Genomic DNA, 24,872 nt, shown 5'->3' with positions numbered 1-24,872 from the left:
ATGCACTTTTTCTCTAATTACACCCAATTCTGAATTTGTTTCCAGCTTCCCAGTACATTATATAGAATAATAAATGGTACCATTATGATGAACAAATTTGCCCTCATGGCTCAGTGAGCAGACACATAAAAAAGTTAAGAGATTTGGAAGGCGAGGAGTCAAAAAGAAAAATAGAAAAAATGTGGAAAGGTGTTAAAGGGAGTCTGTCAGGCAGAATATCAACAATAATCTACTCACAGCACGTTGTAAGGCTTCTTATGTCCATGTTATATTTGACCGCAGCTCTGTTCCTGAGAATTTCTTTTTTTTTTAATAATTATGCTAATGAATTGAAAAGGGCTTTGGGGCGAGGGGGGTTCCCTTTGCAGTGTGGGCTTCTATACGCACTGTCGAGTAAACTCCCCTAAAGCTCTTTTAAAAGGGTTTTGCTGTTCAGCCAATGCAGTACTGAATGTATTATGCATACCTACTGACGTTATCCTCCAATCGGAAGCCTGTACAGTGGTGCCTTGCTTGGAAGCTACAGTGCAGTGCTTCCAGGTAGAGGATGAAATCAGCGGGCATGCGCAGTACATTCATTACTATACTTGATCAACCGCTTGAAAAGGGCTTTAGGGGCGTTTACACTACAGAGAAAGCAGAAGATGGCAGGTCATGCACTTTACTATATAAGCTTATGTGGGAAGGTACACTTGAGAAGTTGCCTTTATCAACCAATCAGATTGGTACTTTTATTTTCAAAGTATAGCTGAAAACTCAAATGCAGTCTCCAAATATCCCTACCATCAGATGTAGTTAGGCTGGAGCTCTGAACGGACCATGGTGTCTGTCCTATTGTATGATTCACTGGTTTTGTCATGATTAGTATTGATTATCAAATCCCTGATGAATATATTTAAAGAAATGCGTAGGGTCTTTGTTCTTACTAGATAGTGGGCATCACTATATCGCTGTGTACTTACAGTGGGGCAAAAAAGTATTTAGTCAGTGACCAATAGTGTTACAACACTAACAGAGGAACAATTTACCAACAATATGTGTGGAGATAACCAATATTACTCAAAAAAACTACCACACAAAACAAATTATATCAAAAATATTCTTTATTAAGTCTTACTAAAATTGAAACACAAAAACACAATTCACATACACATAGTTTTTTTTGGGAGATGTAATAATCAATTAATACCAGAGATCAGAATCTGGTGTAAGGATGGTGGACAGCCATAATTCATACGTAGCTAGCATAAATAGGGTGAAGTTCACATATCATAGGTAACATAATTATTTTAAGAGGGAAAAATATTTCCAACATGCCCATATAAAGTGGGCATGTTTTCTTGCTGGTTTTCTTGCTGGTAAGGATATGTGTGGATACTAGCCACCATTATTGTTTATATGGATGTTTTATTGAGGTGGGTTCCATTTAAGGTTTACACTTTATATGGGCATGTTGGAAATATTTTTCCCTCTTAAAATAATTATGTTACCTATGATATGTGAACTTCACCCTATTTATGCTAGCTACGTATGAATTATGGCTGTCCACCATCCTTACACCAGATTCTGATCTCTGGTATTAATTGATTATTACATCTCCCAAAAAAAACTATGTGTATGTGAATTGTGTTTTTGTGTTTCAATTTTAGTAAGACTTAATAAAGAATATTTTTGATATAATTTGTTTTGTGTGGTAGTTTTTTTGAGTAATATCAGTGACCAATAGTGTAAGTTCCACCACTTAAAAAGATGAAAGGCGTCTGTAATTTACATCATAGGTAGACCTCTCTATGAGAGACAAAATGAGAAAACAAATCCAGAAAATCACATTGTCTGATTTTGTAAGAATTTATTTGCAAATTATGGTGGAAAATAAGTATTTGGTCACCTACAAACAATCAAGATTTCTGGCTCTCACAGACCTGTAACTTCTTCTTTAAGAGTCTCCTCTTTCCTCCACTCATTACCTGTAGTAATGGCACCTGTTTAAACTTATCAGTATAAAAAGACACCTGTGCACACCCTCAAACAGTCAGACTCCAAACTCCACTATGGTGAAGACCAAAGAGCTGTCAAAGGACACCAGAAACAAAATTGTAGCCCTGCACCAGGCTGGGAAGACTGAATCTGCAATAGGCAACCAGCTTGGATTGAAGAAATCAACTGTGGGAGCAATAATTAGAAAATGGAAGACATACAAGACCACTGATAATCTCCCTCGATCTGGGGCTCCATGCAAAATCTCACCCCGTGGGGTCAAAATGATCAGAAGAACGGTGAGCAAAAATCCCAGAACCACGCGGGGGGACCTAGTGAATGAACTGCAGAGAGCTGGGACCAATGTAACAAAGCCTACCACCAGTAACACACTACGCCGCCAGGGACTCAGATCCTGCAGTGCCAGACGTGTCCCACTGCTTAAGCCAGTACATGTCCGGGCCCGTCTGAAGTTTGCTAGAGAGCATTTGGATGATCCAGAAGAGTATTGGGAGAATGTCCTATGGTCTGATGAAACCAAACTGGAACTGTTTGGTAGAAACACAACTTTTCGTGTTTGGAGGAAAAAGAATACTGAGTTGCATCCATCAAACACCATACCTACTGTAAAGCATGGGGGTGGAAACATCATGCTTTGGGGCTGTTTCTCTGCAAAGGGGCCAGCACGACTGATCCGGGTACATGAAAGAATGAATGGGGCCATGTATCGTGAGATTTTGAGTGCAAACCTCCTTCCATCAGCAAGGGCATTGAAGATGAAACGTGGCTGGGTCTTTCAACATGACAATGATCCAAAGTACACCGCCAGGGCAACGAAGGAGTGGCTTTGTAAGAAGCATTTCAAGGTCCTGGAGTGGCCTAGCCAGTCTCCAGATCTCAACCCTATAGAAAACCTTTGGAGGGAGTTGAAAGTCCGTGTTGCCAAGCGACAACCCCAAAACATCACTGCTCTAGAGGAGATCTGCATGGAGGAATGGGCCAACATACCAACAACAGTGTGTGCCAACCTTGTGAAGACTTACAGAAAACGTTTGACCTCTGTCATTGCCAACAAAGGATATATAACAAAGTATTGAGATGAAATTTTGTTACTAACCAAATACTCATTTTCCACCATAATTTGCAAATAAATTCTTACAAAATCAGACAATGTGATTTTCTGGATTTGTTTTCTCATTTTGTCTATCATAGTTGAGGTCTACCTATGATGTAAATTACAGACGCCTCTCATCTTTTTAAGTGGTGGAACTTGCACTATTGGTGACTGACTAAATACTTTTTTGCCCCACTGTATATTCCAGGGCTATTTTGAGACTGCAGGCGGTGTTGGTGTGGCATTAGGCCAGTAGCCTCACCACCTAGGTCTCTATACATTATTATAGCCTGGTTAATTTGCTATATGTGCTGTAGGCAGGCAGAGGGAAAGGTTGTGGAGGGAAGATACTTCCCATTAAGATGGCTCCTTTCCACTAGGTAATGGACTGGAATCCATATCCGGGTTTTGGGTGAGGTTATAAACCTGGGCTCAAAGCTCTAGTCCTGGGTTAGGTTAAAGACTAAGAGAAGCCTTAGCACTGTCCAGATATGAGGGTGGCTCTGAGCTACAAACAGTCTGCATGTGTGGAGGCTAAAGGTGGAGACAAGCTGCTAACCTGGTGAGGCTATGGAATTGTTTTTTTTTGTCCCAAAGACTGTTTTATGTTGCTGGACTCTTCTGTCACTTGGCTGAATTAAACCGTGTTATTTTGAGTTGTCTTATGCTGCTGAAAGCCATTTGTGTTTGGGCTTTGTGAACTCCTCCCAATAAAGCACCAGTGTGAATTTACAGACAATCCTCCACGTGTCTTACTTGTCTGGTAACCAGCACCCCAAGGTCCCGAAGATACAGTGCACAGTGAAATATAGTGTCCCCCGTTTTATACTTTGGTTGAGCGAGGTCAGGTTGGTGTCCTTTGTACATATATCATAACAGAGATATACTTTGAACCAATAGGACTATGGATCCTCTCTCTGTTTTTGTTGGAAGATTTGGTACACATATATACAGTAGGTATTTTGTGTCTTTTATTTATTTAATATTAAAGGTTACGTTTTAACCATTTTTCTCTTTGATCATATACTATGGCCTGACTTACTGTTTGGAATTTTCTGTGAGCTGCTTATTGTAAGGGGCAAGAATAATTAGCCATCAGTGATTGGCATTTGATCACAGATACAATGAATGCAACCATAATCTCTGTTAAGCGCACAGTTGTCATCTGCAAGTGTTAGCCATTAGCTGTGAATAAACGGCACCATATTTAGAATAAGACCTGCTCCATATTTTCCATCTCAGAATGTTGCCCCCCACACAGGACCATGTAGTTCCTAGCCATGTGCACAGGTCGACAGAATGAATGGGTCAGTATGCTATCCAGGACAATCCTGGATAACACGCTGACTTAGCATACAGTTGTGTGCAAACGGCTTTACTCTTATACCCTAATCTGTCCTCCACTGTGATCTATCATCACATTATAAATATGCACTAATCCTGACATTCTGGGCTATGTACCAATGGAAGAACAAAAGGACGGCGCTCTCAGGTCCAAAGGAATTTATTCAAAAAGAAGATTGCACTAGTGCAATCTTCTTTTTGAATAAATTCCTTTGGACCTGAGAGCGCCGTCCTTTTGTTCTTCCATTGGTGCATCCTCCTGGTTTTTGACCAGTGTTATAGAGACGTGCTGCCACTCTCACTCTGACGAAGCCTAATATTGCTGAAAACGGAGTTGTGAACGGAGTCACAACCCGATCAGGTGAGAGGCCACCAGGTCCTGAGTTCTTTTCATAAACACCAGATAATTCATCTATATATTTATAATAGACCATCTACACTATAAGTGTGCTCGGTATCTCTCTATTCTCTATTCTGGGCTATGTGTCCTGGAAAAGATGACCAGAGACTTATTCCTTTCCATACTGCAATGTGTTTCTTTCTATATTGGAGTGAACAGGAGATATATCAAAGACTCACGGTTATAATTATAGTGAAGATACTTGCATCATATTTAACTCCATATCTACTCCTCCCAAAAAAAGTATTTGGCCCTTTTCATAAAAGCCCTCCATACTAAAAGGTTAAAAAGATTAGGACCCCTCTTTTTTATTTTATTATAGAAAGCAGGTATGCAGGTAAGTAAAATGAGAAAAGAAATTAAGCCATAAAAGATATTAGTAATATGTGGCTCTCTGTGAATAAATAAAATGCATACACCAAACAAGTTCAAAGCATAGTCACATAACAGCACGTGTAAATAGTTTTCAGTGTAAGGGCTAGTTCACACGTGGGCAAAGGGGAGTTTTTTGACAGCGGATTTCGCTTCAAAATCAGCCCCTTTACAATGGAGCCCTATGTGAACAGCTAGCTTTTTTTTTCCGCTAGGTTTTTTTTTCCACTAGCTTTTTTTTTCTGCTAGTTATTTTTCAGCTAGCAGAAAAAAGAAGCGACATGACCTTTCTTCAGGCGTTTTCCGCCTGAAGAAAGCAATAGAAGTGAATGGGAGGCAAAAACAGCGCAGGTTTTTTTCAGCGCGGTTTTTTGCAAAAAACCGCGCGGAAAAAACCGCTAGCGGTTTTTTTTAGCCCATTCACTTCTATGGGAGGGGAAAACAGCCTGGCTTTTTTTGGAAGCGGTTTTTACAAAAAAAAGCTCCAAAAAAAGCCTGGCAATGTCAAAAAAAAGCTTCCTAATTAGGAAGCGGTTTTTTTCAGGACCAAAATAAGCCAGGAGGTTTTTACGTGTGAACTAGCCCTAACAGTGCCTTGCATATAGGAAAGAATGAAGCGGCGTACAACAGCAGATAAACACACACATACTACTGATGAAGGGCACATATAGTAAGACATCAAAACGGTTTCATTTCAATCCTTTTCCACAAAGCACAGAATATAACTTCTGCATTTACGTTTATTCTCAACTAGCTGGTATACACAGGCGCGGGTAAGGTTTTCGTACTGTGTATAAGGTATGGGATATGAAATGTAACTGTGTATCTTGTTGTTGCTGTAATTCTGAGAGCACATGAGACTTTTGTGATGAATGTAATTTGTATTTCAGCTGCTATACGGTGTTGGTATAAACTGTACATAGTGTCTTTGGGACAGAAGTATTTCAGGTTAATAAACTTCAATATACGACATTGTATGATTTGTTATTTTCCGCCAGTACATGCAAGTTTTGGGCACAGGATACTCTCGAGCAAGCCACATAAAGTCTGTCCCTGTGCATGACAGTTTAGTAACTCCATGCGCCTCTTATTAATAGCAATTAACCCCATCATGTCCCTTACATTAACCCTTGTGTAAGAGTTACTGATATGTGAGAGACTTGGAGGTAATCGTTAAGTATCTTCATTATTGAGGTTTTTTTTATTAGTCCCTCCATATGTCTCACATATTAGTAACCTTTATATGGGGCACACAGGGGTTAATATGAGGGACATGATGGGGTTTATTCCTATTAATGTGAGGCACACAGGGACATGATGAGGGACATGATGGGGTTTATTCCTATTAATGTGAGTCACACAGGGGTTAATATGAGGGACATGATGGGGTTTATTCCTATTAATGTGAGGTACATGGAGTTACTAAGACTAAACTAATAACCCCAAATGCCTGACATTAATGAGAACAGTAATCCTATGTACCTGTGTGTTTTTCAGTTTCATCTTGCTAGCAGCTTCCTCTTCTCCTCGGGGAATGTTTGCAGGATGCAGACAGCAGGAGCTATCACTATAGCAGGCACAGACCTGAGCGATTAAGCTCAACCCCCTGGGTTTCCTGCACCCCTCTCAAAGGGGAGTGTCCTTATGCTTGAGCTCTAACAGAGCACTTAAGGGACTTCATTTAACTCTTGCAGGTCCTGTGCTGCTGGTGTGCCAGTGAAATATGGCAGGAGTGCCACTCTTGGCATGTGTGCCAGGGGTTGCTGACCTCTGCTGTAGAGGGTAATATGAATTTTGTGGCTTGCTATGGTCCAAAGTGTGTGAGATTGCAGAAATAGTGATGTGAGTTTGGGTTTTGGGGGGGTCCTGGGAAAAACGTATGTGCGCTATTGTGACGAAAAGTAGCCTATTGCGCAATCGAGTGTAGTGACTATGTTTGTGGAAAATTTCAGCCAAATCGTATGGTCCAAAGTGTGTGAGACTGCAGAAATAGTGATGTGAGTTTGGGTTTTGTGGGGGTCCTGGGAAAAACGTGTGTGCGTTATTGTGACGAAAAGTAGCCTATTGCACAATCGAGTGTAGTGACTATGTTTGTGGAAAAATTCAGCCAAATCGGTCGAGCGGGTTTTGTGTGATTGAGGAACAAACATCTAAACATCCAAACACACAAACCCACAAACATCCAAACTCACAAACTTTCACCTTTATAATATTAATAGGATAAAATTTGTTGGTCCTCTGAACAACCACAACAATATTAGTTTATAGCAGAACAAACTTTGTAGTGGAAGTCGATTTACCTGGGGTATGCAGTCCGTATACGCAAACATGGATTTACATCGATCATCCATACTTATATGATATAGAATGCACATAACAATTTGTTTGTAGTTGTCATTTTCTGAAATATAAAAGACAATTGTTGCTTTAGGACAAATGTAAAATATAGATATATGTAAGGTTGGGTTCACACCTGTGTTTGGCTCTCTGTGCGAAATTAATTTTTTATTCTTTTTTTAAATCGTCTCAAAATCCTAAAAAGCTGATTTACAAATGGTTCATTTTAAAACCCATTGGTTTCATTTGAAATGCGTTTGAAGCATTTCTGTCTGGTATACACTCTATTGGGCGGGAAAAAAAGTTGCACTTGCAGGCCTTTTTTACCATTCACAAAAAGAATACCAGGCGAACAGCAACCAATCGTTTATTGTTTTGTTTTTCTAACATTGAGGTCTAAGGAAAGTGGATTACAAACACAGAGTAATGCTCAGAATGAAAAAGGGGGGAAAAAAATGGATTGGTCAAATACAGACACAAACAGATCAGGGGCGGTTTACACTTGCGCCTGCTGTCCGGTTTGTGCATTCCGTCGGGTTTCAGTCTTCAGTCCTGGCGAAACTGAACAGGGGACGGAAACCTGGCAGTCAGTTTTAAAACCCATTCACTTGAATGGGTTTGTAAAGGTGACCGCTCGTGTCCGCCTGTCTGCAGGGAGACAGGTTTTTTTTTAGCTGGACACAAAGCCCTGCATGTATTTTTAGCCCTGTGTCCGGCACAGAAAAGCAGCAGGCAGACACTGGCGGTCATCTTTAAAAACCCATTCAAGTGAATGGGTTTTTAAAACTGACTGCCGGGTTTCCGTCCCCTGTCCAGTTTCTCGGGGCTGAAGACCGAAACCTGACGGAATGCACAAACCGGACATCGGGCGTAAGTGTGAACTGCCCCTCACAAGTGGACAAGTGGTTGTGGAATCATTCTTATACCAAGCCTTTTTTTTAAAAAAAACGGTTTGCAAGCGGACAGATACCAGGCGTAAGTGTGAACCTAGCGTAACTTATGCAAACACAATTCTGACAAAAAAAAAAAGAAAGCTCTTGCTCACAATTGTTATGGTGTTAAAACAAGCCCCATCCTTGATTTTTTTTTCACCACTTTTGAAAGACGGGAGATAAAATTTCTAAAGGCGGTATTGGAAGCATATGGTCAGCATGGACTCCAGTATGGAGCTCCTCAAACTAATTGGGTAAGCATAACAAGGGGGCATAAATTTTACTGTGTGCAATAACTGCAAGCAATGCCGTTAAATCCTTTAGTTTGGTTTCCCAGCAGGACATGTGCTTTTCATTTGGTCTTTTGCCATATTTGACCTCTGTATTTTTCACCACTGATTAGTTACTAAAGACTACAAATGCTGGCTAGAGCTCAAGCAAAGCAGAAAATATGGAGGTCTACAATTATGACAACATGTATTACAACTGTATTTGCACTGTAGTCAATTACTAGGTATTTGTGTTTCCTAAGGATTATTATGCTATTGGACAGATATAATGCCATCAATGATTCCAGTACTATATTTTTCTTATTGTCCTCAAGCAGTCCTCATAGGAGCATGGCTCTCAACTGGAGAAATGGAGTTGGGCTCCACCTTGGTGTACCTTTACTTTGCTTACCATCAGTTCTCAGCTTACTCATGACTGATGTTCCAAATGTGTTCTGGGTGACTGATATAGCTTACTATTATTGCTGTACTCCATATGTCTGCCATAGCTCTCTATTATAGCTGTGCCTGATCAGGAGTGGTGTTCCAGAGATACTGTGTGTCTGAATTTCAGACATTGGTCACAGTTCATTCCTGAGGTCCTCTGGACGTCTGATATAGATCTGTATATCTCTGTTTCTTTGAGTTTATTGAGATATCCTTTGGATTAGCATTTTACATCATTTTCTAGTAAACTACACCCACATGAAAAAAAGAAGCAACCAAGCACTTCCAATGGACACTGTGGTGTCCGTCATGTGACACATCCTGCTCCCAATCCCATATGAGAAAGAAAAACTGGCATGCATAGAGTGTCAAGTAAATCCTTTTGGGAGCACCTGAGGCTGGCACACAGCCAGGTGCATTATCAATGTGTTAGTTGTGTTTTTCACAGGTAGCCCACCAACCCAATCATTTCTATGGCTCCATACATACGACCTGGCCCGTGCTCAATGGTCTCATAGAATCGGGCCGTGGAGGTAGAGGTAGCACATGGATTTAATCCATGTACTTTCCATGCTGTTTACCACCTGGCGACATTCACATGGTTGTGTCCGTGTCACCTTAGAGGCACTGAAGCTATTTGCCTATTTAGAACAGACAACCCAACCCCTTTACCCTGACCCCTGATGTTACTGAGGCCACTGTGCCTCAGCACTGGAAGATGGTGGGTGATTTGTGTGGAACTAGCCCTTCAGGAGTCCAGAACCTGTACACTTACTAAATCTACCATTTCAAGTGATTCCCAGCAATAGTGTGTACCTCCTGAGATTGTTCAGCGTACCCCCTAGGGTACACATAACACGGATTGAAAACCACTGCTTTGGATGATCTTTTGTTTGGTTGAAGGCCAAGAATAAAATGAACAAAATCGTTCTAAGAAATATCACAGAGTATCCAGGAGGAGATTCTATTCCTCATCAAGTTCAACATTAGATGTGATTTTACTTTTGAATAGGGATCTGTGTTCACATGCCCTGATGGTGAAACCCTAGAGAATTATGTCCCATTTCATCAAGGCAACATTGTTTAGTTGAGGCAGTAATGAATATTGTTGAGAAGGATGAACAGTGTAAGGGAGCCTTCACACGGAGTTAAGCTGCGCTCATTCTGATCGAGAAAACACGTTCAGAATGAGCGCGTAAAAAGCAGCTCCCATTGACTTGAATGGGAGCCGTCATACGTGCGTTCCCCATTGAAATCAATGGGAGGCTTTTTTCCCTATTGCTTTCAATGAATTACGTCCTTCTGACAGTGAAGAGCTACAGTACCGGCATGGATAGCTCTTCAGCAGGGGCACAGAACGTGAAAGCCGATAGTGCGCTGAATTCAACGCACTGTCGGCTTTCTAGCAGTATATAAAACCGCATGTTCCCCAAGTGGTGAAAGGTCCTCTTTAAGTATCTTCAAAAAATGGACGTACAATTAAAATAAAACCTTCCACAAAACTGAACCCTTTATAAGAATATAGTGTCAGTGTAACAGACCTATTTAAAATGAACAATAAGTATGGAAAAGTTATTTTACTCCAGGGTGTCTAACTTGTTAGTGCAACTTTAAAAATGTGAATTACTCTGCAATCGTGCATGTATCATCATGCAACAAGGTTCAAAATATTCCTTATTTAATGAAGAATTGATTCTATGTCATAAAGAGGCGAGCACTATAGCTGGCGCCGCAACGGTGGCCCAGAGTGACGAAAGCAAGCATGCAGTATATCGTACCACAAAGAGTGTTCATTGTGAATACCTACTGGGTCACCGGGTCAACAAAACAGTGTCAGAGCGAATATTTTTGAAGAAATTTGGAGGGAGAAATCCGCCTACCTTCAAAACTATCACAAAGTTGGCCAAAAAGATAGAGGCGACATTGAGCATGAAATTACTGCCATCGACAGTGACATGTTGCAGAGGAAATTCTCAAATATGGACCGTCACCTTTCGTCAAGAAGGACATTTTCAGCACCTTTTGTAATGTGGACTTGTTTTCCACTAAATACAGGCATGTTCAGTTCTTACAGATCGCTTTAATGTTCACATGTTCGCGAGTAATTCGCATTTTTAAAGTTGTACTCCTAGTGTGACACCCTGTAATTGGTACGGTTGCCTACAGGGAAACCAAGGTTCACCCAGATCCCGTCTAGTACTTTGTCAAATTGAGTTAACAATTCTACAGATCCAAGGTAGTTTGGGTTATTTTTCATTAGAAAAGCTGGACAGTGCTTACTCACATGTTCCGAAACCACAAACTAAACCACTTCTCAATGTCTCTGGAATATCACTGTCTGACCTTCTACTTTCATTATTTTAGTAATGCTGTTCATGAACATTTCTAATTTGTCTCTTTGGACTCTAAGGTAATGGCATCCCATATTACAGTCTTTTCTACACAACAGTAAGCAAAAGCATGTTCACAATTCTGCACAGACCTTTCTGCTACATTTGGATGAGGTTTTCAGAGGCCTGTATACAAGTACTACACATTTGCAGCACAGAATCCACATCTATTTCCTGTGGTTTGAGCATACTGAAAGCACATTAAATAACCCAAGTTCACAATGCAGTTGAGAATAGATATTGTATGGTCAAAAATTAGTCCTGTTGGATACTGTGCATAAATAAAGATATACAAACCTTTACTATGTTAGTGCTGGGACTTCACTTCTACATATCTGACAATTATTCTAAAGTATTTACAAATACTACAACCTACTGAGTAACTTTGGTCTTCTGTCAACTAGCCTAAGCGAGGTAGTGGCACAAATATATACTGACAGAGCCATCACAAAAAAGGTTTCTGAGTAAGACACTGGGGCGATTTAATATTGAGAGAATCGTGGCAGAATTTGCACCAAAAAACTAGTACATGTACACAACATTGACTGGCATTGAGTAGGGCTCATCACAAAAGGGCGTGGGATGAAGGGAGGGTAGGCAGGCGTAACTTACTACTACTACTACTAAGAATAATAATAAATTTTATTTATATAGCGCCAACATATTCCGCAGCGGTGTACAATTAATAGGGTTCAAATACAGACAGAAAGATACATTACAAAGAAATAGTCATTACACGCAATGGGACTGAGGGCCCTGCTCGCAAGAGCTTACAATCTATGAGGTAGAGGGGTGACACAAGAGGTAGCAGGGGCGGCATTGCTTACACAGTGGTCAGACAATTTTGTAATAGAGGTTACTGTCATTACACAAACATAAAACTTTATGAGCCGTCACTAGTTGTGTCCTGTAACATGTGGATGGTGCTTGGACATATAAAGTTAGCCTGAAATGGCATCATATCATGTGGGGTAATGTGGGAGCGGGGACAGAGGAGGGTTAAATTTTGGGGATTCTAATTATAGTATGGAAAAGTTTACATCAGAAATTGTGATAGGCCTGTCTGAAAAGATGTGTCTTTAGTTTGCGTTTTAAACTGTACAAATTGAGAGTTAATCTGATTGTCTGAGGTAGAGCATTCCAGAGAAATGGTGCAGCTCAGGAGAAGTCTTGTATACGAGCGTGGGAGGTTCTGATAATAGAGGATGTAAGTGTTAGGTCATTGAGTGAACGGAGAACACGGGTTGGGCGGTAGACAAAGATGAGGGAGGAAATGTAGGGAGGTGCAGCATTATGGAGAGCCTTGCGGATGAGAGTGATAACTTTATATTTTATTCTATAATGAATAGGCAGCCAATGTAGCAACTGGCACAGACCAGAGGTATCGCTGTAGCGTCTAGACTGATAGATGAGCCTGGCCGCTGCATTCAGAATAGATTGTAGAGGGGAGAGTTTAGTGAGGGGAAGACCGATTAGTAAAGAGTTACAGTAGTCAAGGCGAGAATGAATCAGAGAGACAATAAGTGTCTTTAATGTATCTCTGGTAAGGAACAGGCGTATCCTGGAGATGTTTTTGAGGTGGAGGTGACATGAACGTGTGAGTGATTCAATATGAGGGGTGAAGGAAAGGTCTGAGTCAAACATAACCTCGAGGCAGCGGGCCTGCTGCCTAGGAGTTATAGTAAGGCCTGAGACTACAATGGATATATCAGGGACAGTCTGAAGTGCGGTCGGTGAGGGGATCAGTACTATGGTAGGTGTGGGAATCAATGCCACTTGGGGCTTGGGCAGTTATTTCCTGACCTCCTAATTTTGGCGCTTATTTATTTTTTTGTTAGCAAGTTAGACTGGACAGTCTAAAGATATGCCAAATTTAACATTCAGCACAAAACATTTTGATGTATCTGGTGCAGTTTAAAGGGATTCAATCATTACAACAGAATTTTCTGCCTAACATGTAGTAATAGCCTGAAGAAAGGCTTATTCTTCTCCTACCTTTAGAAGTCTTCTCCGTGCTGCCATTTCGTAGATATCTCGGTTTTCCTCGGTATGCAAATGAGTTTTCTCGCAGCACTGGGGGTGGTCCCCAGCACTCAAACAGCACTGGGGGCGTCCCCAGTGCTGCGAGAAAACTCTCCAGTGACAGTCTCTTCTTCTTCTGGAATGCCTTCTCCGCAATGTGTTTTTCGAATGGCTTCTTCTGGTTTTAAAATGGCACGCACGCGCAATCAGCTCTGCCATCAGGCAGAGCCAACTGCGTATGCCTGCGGCCATTTTCTTGCAGCTGCTTACATGAGCATACTGTGTAAGCGGCCACAAGAAAATAGCCTCAGGCATGCGCAGTTGGCTCTGCCCGATGGCAGAGCTGACTGCGCAGGCGTGCCATCTAAAGCCAGAAGAAGCCTTCAGAAGAAGATGTTGTAGAGAGGGCGATCCAGAAGAAGAAGATGAAACCGGTGAAAACCGGGATATCTATGGAACAGCAGCGCGGAAAAGACTAAAGGTAGGAGAATAATAGCCTTTCTTAAGGCTATTCCTATGTGTTAGGCAGAAAAATTCAGTTTTAATGATTGAATCCCTTTAAGGCTTTATGTATATGACTTTGTGCTTTGTCAGTGTGTTTCACAGCCAGAACACTGACCCGTTCACCTCTATGGTCCCATACATGGTGTATGCGGCAGTGAGCCCAAGGTAAAACTCAGCACAGGACTTATACCTGTCCATTTTGCGGAACAAGCTCACCAGATGATGTGACTGAGTCAGTGGAGGCATGGACAGCACACAAATGTCATCCATGAGCCATTTGTGTTATTTTACCAAGGATCAGGCACATACACACGGTCATGTACATATAGCCTAAGATTGTCTAACTTTGCACTATCTTACCTTTGATATCAGATTCCTTAACCTCACTTTTATCATTTCCTACTGCTATATAAAAACTATACAAGTTGACTGCTTGACCATCTTTGCCCATTAAATGTCACTCTTTTTGATATTGTCAAATAGATGTCCAGTAATAAACTGAACTATATTGTTTCAGAAACCATCTGGTTCCTAGCTGTATATTAGACCAAAAATTAGATAATATGTAGTAATTTGGTATATTTTCAACCTTAACATTTCTATATTCAGATGTTGTTTATGCAGATATCTTAATAAAAACCTATTGAAGCATATAAAAGCAAACAAACTTTAACCCTTTCAGGACCAAGCGTCGTTGATGCCCCAATGCTCAGACCAAATTTAGCACTTTGGTACACATAAGTAAATAGCTTTTATATACCGTGTTTCCCCGAAAATAGGACGTACCCCAAAAGTAAGGCATGGCAGACATTTTGCTGCCCTGCCTAATATAAGGCGCTCCCCCGAAAATAAGACGTAGTGAATAGAAATGAATGGAAGTAGCCGGCAAGCGGGGCGTTAATCGGCGTGCCGGGCGCTTCCATTCATTTCTATGGAAGTGTGTGAGGGCACCGACCGGAGGCTTTAGCGCTGGATGTCTGCTGACACCAGCAGACACCAGGCGGCTATGGCGGCCGCCCGACTCCCGGGTGGCCGCCATAGTTAAACACCCGGCATCCTGCCGGGTGTTTAACTATGCCGGCCACCCGGGAGTCGGGCGGCCGCCATAGCCGCCTGGTGTCTGCTGGTGTCAACAGACATCCAGCGCTAATGCCTCCGGTTGGTGCCCACACCGACCGTGGGCATTAACCCTTCTGGCGCCGGTGATCACCAGCACCTGGAGCATGCTCCAGGGCCGAGGTCACGTTGGCATGACAGCCGGGAGCCTTGTAAAGGCTCCCCGGCCTGTCTGCAGTGCTTTTCTACATAGAGCAGCCTGCAAAAGAAAGAAATGACGATTTTTTTGCAATGCAATGCAATTGCAAAGGTCTGATCACTAATGCATTGCATTGCATTAGTGATCAGACCTTTGCAATTGCATTGCAAAAAATCGTCATTTCTTTTGAAGGCAGGTTGCCTCTCTGTAATGTATTACAGGGGGTTAATAAATGCAAATAAATAAAAAAAAAAATAAAAAAAAAAAATATATATATATATATATATATATATATATATATATATATATAATATAAAAGTATTAAAAATTCAAATCAACCCATTTCCCTAGAACACATATAAAAGTATGTAAATACTGTGAAACACATATTGTACATGTTATACTGTGTCCAAAATCGCCTGCTCTACAAATCTATAAAAATATTTTTAAACTGTACAGTATTTAATAAATGTTAATTTTTATATTTAGCAATATATGTGAATTCTTCTTTGAAAAAAATAAGACACCCCCTGAAAATAACACATGGCACATCTTTGGGAGCAAAAATTAATATAAGACAGTCTTATTTTCGGGCAAACAGGGTATATACTATTGCATACAAACATATTAAAATTTGATTTTCTGGTTCTTCTGATCACAGGGGCTACACATTTATATAGTTTTCAACAAAAAAAAAAAGTAGGCTTTATATGGTTTTATATCCAGCATGGCTTATTTTCTGGACCCCTGGTCCATGTGTACATTACCTAGTAGCTTAGTACAGTAGAGTGCTGTAAACTGCTGGTGTTAACTTGTGCTAGGCTTCCTGCTAAGACTGAGCAAACATCAGGAAGTAGGTGATGGTGGGGACTGGCTGGGGAGCAAGTTCTGCTAGCACTATGTGAATGGGAAGGCAGTTTCATTTTACTATGATCACTGTAAATGGTTAAATATTGTTGATAAAAGTGATGATAAAAGCCCCGTATCACAGTTTAACTCCATGACAATAACTTCAGCATGACCACTTGACCAATCCTACCTCAGATGCTGCCCCTGCTACCTCTTGTGTCACCCCCCCAATTCATAGATTGTAAGCTCTTGAGCGCAGGGCTCTCAGTCCCATTGTGTGAAATGACTATTTCTTCATAATGTATCTTTTTGTCTGTACTTGAACCTTAGAAATTGTACAGCGCTGCAGAATATGTTGGCACTATATAAATAAAATGTATTCAGCATGAAGATGTCTGCACTTATCACTTGTAGAGAAGCAGCTGTAAATCACAGGTGTTTGACTTTAATTAACGTGACTGCAGCATCAGGTATCAGATAGAGTGATGCAAATTGCCAGATTAGGAACCTCTAGGGGTTAAACTGTCACACAGTCAGCTATAAGTGTCCCTCTTTGACAGGCTAAAAAGTTAGGCGGTATGGTTACTCCTCAACAGCAGAGGTCACTGCAAACTAAGAAAGAATGTAATACTTTACTTACATAGGTTGCTTATTTGTGCTATTACATTTTGGTGTTTTGCATATACAATATATGATTCTATGCTGAAACCTGAATCAGCTTTTTTCAGTATCTTCAATATATAAAATACTAGCAGGAGGACCCGGCTTCGCACGGGTATATTACATCTTATGTTTGTGTAGTGGCCCCATAAGAATTGTCCAATTTTGCACTGGTGTATTTTGTATGTGCTTTGTGTGTATGTCCATAAGTGTCATGTGATTATATGTAGCTCATTTTGGATATGAGTGAAAAATCTGTGATCAGTTGTTATGGATACCTGGAGTAAAGCTGTATCTAATCCTTCCCCGTGTAGTACTGTGTTTAGATGCAAGTATCTAATCCTTGTTGGTGTGGTACTGTGTGCAGATGCACATATCTAATCCTCCCCCATGTGGTACTGTGTGCAGATGTGCGTATCTAATCCTCCCCCGTGTGGTACTGTGTGCAGATGCACATATCTAATCCTCCGGCGTGTGGTACTGTGTGCAGATGCGCGTATCTAATCCTCCAGCGTGTGGTATTATGTGAAGAGGTGCTGTCATTCTATGATGGGAAAACTGCAATGGACATTACCAAAGGTAGTGTGAACTCCCCCACAGCAAAGAAGTGGTTTTGAAATGTTATCAGGTACAAATGCTTGTTAAGACAGGACAAAGAACATAAAGAGGAGAGGAGCACTGCCGCACATTTATGACACAGGGAACACTGACTGAACAAACAGTATCTATATTAAAACCTCTAGGGGTTAAACTGGTTGTATTGGGCATGATTGATTGCTGTTTATGACCCTACCTGGCTTACTTAAAATAATTTTGTCAACAGCAAGCCTAAATTTACTGTGGAGTTCTATACCCATAAAGGGCATAAATACAGGGCCGGCTCCAGGTTTTTATGGGCCCTTGGGCAACAGAGCCTCAGTGGGCCCCCTTGTGGAGCAAATCATGTGGAAAATAAATAAATATAATAAAGATGCAGCTAGGCATCAGTCAGCACAGAATGCTGCACCTGTATATATATACTCACACCGCATATATATAGGTCTATACAGTATATATTTTAAAAAAATGACATACTGCACAATGACAACAAGGCAGTACACAGATGACTTTAGAAATTCATACCTTTCATGTTAGCAACAGTTTAAAGCTAGCATGGCAAATTAAATTGTAAACTTTCAAGTAAATGAGTCACAAAAGGAAATTTTAAGGAAATGGGATGCCTTACACAATGTTTAAGTTCTAAATTAATCAAACTCAGATTAATTATCACAACTCATTAAAGTAAAACCATTTTAACCAACCACATATAATAAACGAGGAAAAAACTGCTATAAACAGAAAGTAATATTTTCTTTTATTATGATTATGGAGAATAAAAGGCGCAGTAAAGCACATTTAATGATGAAAAGAGAGAGTGTACACTGCACTTTGTCAAATGCACATACTAGACTGCAGATACCCATAAATGCCAGTAATCATTTGTTTGTAAAAAGTGCATTAAGTTTTTCTTGCAAAGCATTCAAGATTAGAGGAATGTTTGTGAACGATCGTATGCAACACGATAAAAGCGCATAAACTTAAGATCGTAGTACCAGCTGTGCATACCTGAGCAACGGTAGGATTAAGAAGGGAAAGCAAATTTTGGCTCACACTATTGTAAAATATTTGTCTGCTGGCAGTATCTGCTTGCACTCCCACTGAAGTACCATTTAAAGAGTATTTCCAGATAGGAACAGAAGCCGCTCAGTACATGCATATAACACAAAGAGGACTTTGAAGAAACTGGTTATGCAATGATGATTTTAACAATTTCCCATCAGTGGTGAATAATCTCAAAGGACCAATGTTGCACGGGAATGTATGTATATAAGGATTAGAGGATGGAACAATAAGTAACACTGCAGCAGAGACAATGCGGCACATTTATGAATACTAACCCAAGTTTACACAGCAAAAAACAAGGAGAGCCAGGTAAACACTGAAGCAATTCATCAAAGTGGTGCTCACTGTATGATGACTTTGGCACATATTAAGGTCTACATGAACACAACAGTGCAAAAGTGAAAATCTGTTTTGACAGCCGTCTTCTATTTCTTTTTTCTAAAGGTCATGTGTTTGTCCCCTATTGACGCCCCTTGTTCTTTAACACGCTTTCACGTTTATGTTGATGGGGCCTTATAGATATATTAGATATATTTTTCTTCTTTAGAATTACTTTATGCCAATATTTTACGCTAAAATAAGGTGCATACAATTAATAAATCTTGAGCAGTTTACGACTCTTATTAAACACAAATTTCTATAGCATTTTGCTTAGCAGAAGACACATGTTGTTTACACCTACTATTGGTATCTACATGTACTTAACTTCACAGTACAAGAAGAATTATCTCTCATTTCCAAATGTTTCAGATCACTACAAAATATTTTACAGAAAATAGTTTCCGATTTACAAAGAAAATTAGAGATGAGCGAATAGTATTCGATCGAATACCTCGCTCCCATAGGAATGCGTGTAAGCGGCCAAACACCAAAGGGTTAAGCGCAGTGAATAATCGATGAGCTTAACCCTTTGGTGTTTGGCCGCTTACACGCATTCCTATGGGAGCGAGGTATTCTATCGAATACTATTTGCTCATCTCTTATGAAAATATATTAACCCCTTCCCAATATCCATCATACACGTATAGCAGATGTTGAGATTTCAAACAAGGCATTCCATCAGTTTGTGTTTCACATATTGGAGACGCAGTGGTAATTCCCGAAATTAGAGACTGATTGTGGGTATTAACTGTTCTCATGTCTTAGTCAAACGTATGCGAGGCATCTGAAAACAGGGAGAACTTACCCTGACAGAGGGGAACTTATTGGAGGCTCCCAAGCCTCTCAATAGTGCACTTCTATTACATGCTGCCATAGGGAGTGTGTAATAGAATTCAATGGATTTTACAATATCTTGCAGTCCCGATAACAGAACAAAAGCATTCTTACGGGTGCACATTTTTAATGACGACTCAGATAGAAGATGATGCACAGCAAGTACCTGAGACTACTTAGGACTCTTCGTCAGGCATGAAAATTTGCCCTGATACATCTATTTCAGTCAGCCATTAAAAAGGTGTCATAACCACAAGACTGCTTATTTAGAGGAATAAGACAATACTGCGATATACCGTATTTTTCGGACTATAAGACGCACAAAATTTGGGGGGAAAAGAAGGGTGCGTCTTATAGTCTGAATGTGGCGCCTGGCAATCGCCGTAATAGAGAGGCGGATGTCGGCAAGGGATAGACGCCGGGGCCTGAGACATCGCTGCGCTCCTCTGCCCTGCATGAAGCCAGCAGCAGCAGCGGCGATGCTATTCTGCTCCTCCGTCCCCCCGCCGCTGGCTTCAGGCAGGGCAGAGGAACGTAGCGATGTCTCAGGCCCCGGCACCTGTGCTGGCGTCTATCCCTCGCCGGCATCCGCCTCTCTAGTACAGCGGATGCCGGGTCAGTATCAGCGGCCCCTTCTCCCCCGGGGCCGGTCCCCACCGGCCCCGTACCTGTGGAGTTGCAGGCCGGCTCCTGCTCGGCGATATCGCAGGAGCCGACCTGTTCGGGTGACAGCCGGGAGCCTAATGAGGCTCCCAGGCCTGTCACTGCTATATATTAGTATCGCGGCTGGGTCTATGACCAGCCGTAATACTAATAGACAGAATGTCCCATAGACGGCAATACAGTTGTATTGCCGTCTATGGGACTTGCAATCAAGTGACTGCAGGTTCAAGCCCCCGGGGGGGGGGGGGGGGGGGGGGAATAGAATAGTAAAAAAAAAAAAAAAAAACTTTAAAAATATATAATAAAAATATGAAATAAATAAAAGTTCTAAATCACCTCCTGTCCCTAGAATATATATATATATATATATATATATAAAAGTAGAAAATCATATATCATAAACCTTTTTTTTTTTCAATACAAGGTGATCTAAGCAATAGATAGTCCCCAAAATGGTATAACTAAAAAGTACTTCTGGCCCCGCAAAAAAAAACACTCTATGCGTCCCCGTACAGCTGCAGGGTCACCTGTCAATGTGGCCTTGCAGCTGTTGCAAAACTACAACTCCCATATATTAAATATTTTACCATTTTTTGCTTCCAAATTTTTTTTCCCTATTTTCCTCCTCTAAAACCTGGGTGCGTCTTATAGTCCGAAAAATACGGTACTTTAAGGGTTATCTGATCCCCAAGACCATCTAAAACTAAAATAAATAAATATTTATTATATATTATATTATTATATATAAAATTTCAAATCACCGCCCCTTTCCCTATATCTCATATAAACATGAACTAACAAACACACATTAGGTATCCCCGCATCTCAAATGCCCGAATTAAACATACAGAAAGGTTTATCCCATACGGTGAATTAAATGGCCAAGCTGCTGTTTTGCCTCCCCTCAAAAAAATTTATTAAAATGATGAACAATCCTTAACTATGACTGTTATTCGTTCGGACAGATTAATAAATCTGCCCCAATGAATTGACATTTTGCAGATTTTAAAAATCTGCACCATAAGCCATTTTCCAGGTAGAAAAAGAAAAAGCCATTTTCCATGAGATTAAAAAAAAATGTATTTAAGCCGGTGGCCCCATATTGCGAAAACGCAATTTTATGCCTACAGTGTTAGTCAGTCAAATGTTCTTTATTGTTTGTAAAAAGATACACAACGCGTTTCGAGGTTCCCAACCTCTTTCTCAAGTGCAAAGATAAAAACAGTGTTACCAACAATACATCTCTCACACATATATAAATATACATACATCTATATATTGTAAGCCGATGGCTGGTCAGGTAATGGAGGGGGTGTACATCTCACCCAGACTACTAAGGTGGGTGAGATGAGGAAACTCCAGAAAGAACATTTCTCAGCAGATAACTTTTTTCTGCTGAGGGTTATTTCAAAGTTCCAGTTACTGGGCTGGATTTTTAGGAATGGTAGGTAGGATTGGTAGTGGGACCTGTCATTTCACCCCCCTTCAGTCCATACTTTGGGGATGTTCCAGCAGCGACTCAGATACAGAGAGTCTCCTCGTCAAGGAGGCTTAAAAATTTGCTCCGGCAACAACACTTTGGCAGAGTTTGGCTGGAGAGCAAACAGAGAGGACATATTTTTGGAGCTGTGTCCTGAATGATTCTATTGGCTTTTGGATTGCTGTTATCCTAGGTGAGGTAACCTATTCTATGTTCAGTTAGAGCCTAGCCGGGCAGGTAATTATTTTTGTATTGTTTTCGTTTTGTTGCTGCACTACCTTTTGTGAGTGAAAGTAAAACTCTACTCTGTGTGTCTATGCCACCCCACATAGAAACCCCAGACCCTGACAATATATTTATTGTTTTATATGAAGTTTAGCTCATACACTGATCCCTTCAATAGTTTTTGATATATTAATTACTGCCCCTAGGAAATGTTTTTTATATATATATATATATATATATATATATATATATATATATATATATATATATATACAGTCCTATGAAAAAGTTTGGGCACCCCTATTAATCTTAATCATTTTTAGTTCTAAATATTTTGGTGTTTATAACAGCCATTTCAGTTTGATATATCTAATAACTGATGGACACAGTAATATTTCAGGATTGAAATGAGGTTTATTGTACTAACAGAAAATGTGCAATATGCATTAAACCAAAATTTGACCGGTGCAAAAGTATGGGCACCTCAACAGAAAAGTGACATTAATATTTAGTAGATCATCCTTTTGCAAAGATAACAGCCTCTAGTCGCTTCCTGTAGCTTTTAATCAGTTCCTGGATCCTGGATAAAGGTATTTTGGACAAACAATTCAAGTTCAGTTAAGTTAGATGGTCGCCGAGCATGGACAGCCCGCTTCAAATCATCCCACAGATGTTCAATGATATTCAGGTCTGGGGACTGGGATGGCCATTCCAGAACATTGTAATTGTTCCTCTGCATGAATGCCTGAGGATTTGGTGCGGTGTTTTGGATCATTGTCTTGCTGAAATATCCATCCCCGGCGTAACTTCAACTTCGTCACTGATTCTTGAACATTATTCTCAAGAATCTGCTGATACTGAGTGGAATCCATGCGACTCTCAACTTTAACAAGATTCCCGATGCCGGCATTGGCCACACAGCCCCAAAGCATGATGGAACCTCCACCAAATTTAACAGTGGGTAGCATGTGTTTTTCTTGGAATGCTGTTTCTTTTTGGACGCCATGCATAACACCTTTTTTTATAACCAAACAACTCAATTTTTGTTTCCAAAATGAAGCTGCCTTGTCCAAATGTGCTTTTTCATACCTCAGGCAACTCTATTTGTGGCGTACGTGCAGAAACGGCTTCTTTCTCATCACTCTCCCATACAGCTTCTATTTGTGCAAAGTGCGCTGTATAGTTGACCGATGCACAGTGACACCATCTGCAGCAAGATGATGCTGCAGCTCTTTGGAGGTGGTCTGTGGATTGTCCTTGACTGTTCTCACCATTCTTCTTCTCTGCCTTTCTGATATTTTTCTTGGCCTGCCACTTCTGGGCTTAACAAGAACTGTCCCTGTGGTCTTCCATTTCCTTACTATGTTCCTCACAGTGGAAACTGACAGGTTAAATCTCTGAGACAGCTTTTTGTATCCTTCCCCTGAACAACTATGTTGAACAATCTTTGTTTTCAGATCATTTGAGAGTTGTTTTGAGTAGCCCATGATGCCACTCGTCAGAGGAGATTCAAATAGGAGATCAACTTGCAATTGGCCACCTTAAATACCTTTTCTTATGATTGGATACATCTGGCTATGAAGTTCAAAGCTCACTGAGGTTACAAAACCAATTTTGTGCTTCAGTAAGTCAGTAAAAAGTAGTTAGGGGAATTCAAATCAATAAAATGATAAGGGTGCCCATACTTTTGCACCGGTCAAATTTTGGTTTAATGCATATTGCACATTTTCTGTTAGTACAATAAACCTCATTTCAATCCTGAAATATTACTGTGTCCATCAGTTATTAGATATATCAAACTGAAATGGCTGTTGCAAACACCAAAATATTTAGAACAAAAAATGATTAAGATTAATAGGGGTGCCCAACCTTTTTCATAGGACTGTATATATATATTGATTTTATTCACAAATTGAAACAACGGGCATACAAGCTAATCTTCCCTCCTTGAAATTCATTTAACAATATTGGCATTTCTATGCTTTTTATAATGTATAAAGGGTATGTTAACCCTATTATGAAGGTGTATATACTCATGTTTAGAAGTGGATTAGAAATGCCAACCGACTCAGGTCTGGGCGGTGCTATCCCAACCAATTACTTATATAGATGTGTGTTAGGTGTATTGTTGCTAGCACTGTTTTAGTCTTTGCACTTGAAAAAGGAGTTGGGAACCACTGAAATGCGTTGTGTGTTTTTTTTACAACAATAAGGAGATTTGACTGACTAACATTGTTGGTTGTAGCGCGATGGTCTTGGAATTCTTCCTCTTGGTTCATATCGACACCTTTGATGGTACAAATCCTGCAGCTGAGCATCACCCAGAGAGGAACAACCTGTCAAGCAGTTCTAATGCTTCTGTATAGTGAATTCTTCTCAACTAACAAAGGTACCTTCCTCATATTGACCATATATATATTTGACGGTACTTCACTATGTACAGCTGGGCGCTGTTTTTGTTTGTTTTTTCCTACTGGTAAGTAGGGGAGAAGAGGTTGCCGTGAAAAGGAGATGGGACTTCTGTGACTACTATGAAAACAGTTGACAAACACATAAACATATAAACCATGGTGGGAAAAAGAAAATGACTTTGGACAATCTGAGAGAATTGGAAAGCACAATTGGCAAAGACAAAGCATGACAAGTCACCCCCATTGATTTCAATTAGTAATGTAATTCAGTGCTGAAAGTTGTGCTTGTAACAACAAATGTTATTAGCCATAGATGCTCAAATGTGAAATGTGTCCAAAGGCTG

At 40.4% G+C, this 24,872-nt stretch overlaps 1 protein-coding gene across 1 annotated transcript in view; it reads right to left on the bottom strand.

The window, feature by feature from the left end:
* Positions 1-24,872, bottom strand: part of KIFAP3 (kinesin associated protein 3) — a 100,645-nt gene that overhangs the window by 49,755 nt on the left and 26,018 nt on the right. Inside the window, exon 11 of the mRNA XM_075286728.1 lies at positions 7,508-7,608. Coding sequence (XP_075142829.1) covers positions 7,508-7,608 — 101 coding nt within the window. The remainder of the gene's footprint in view (positions 1-7,507; positions 7,609-24,872) is intronic.

The sequence above is a fragment of the Leptodactylus fuscus genome, chromosome 9, assembly GCF_031893055.1.
Source record: "Leptodactylus fuscus isolate aLepFus1 chromosome 9, aLepFus1.hap2, whole genome shotgun sequence".
NCBI classification, from domain to species: domain Eukaryota; kingdom Metazoa; phylum Chordata; class Amphibia; order Anura; family Leptodactylidae; genus Leptodactylus; species Leptodactylus fuscus.
Note: the sequence above shows the minus strand (reverse complement) of the source record. Positions and strands in the feature narration are given on the sequence as shown.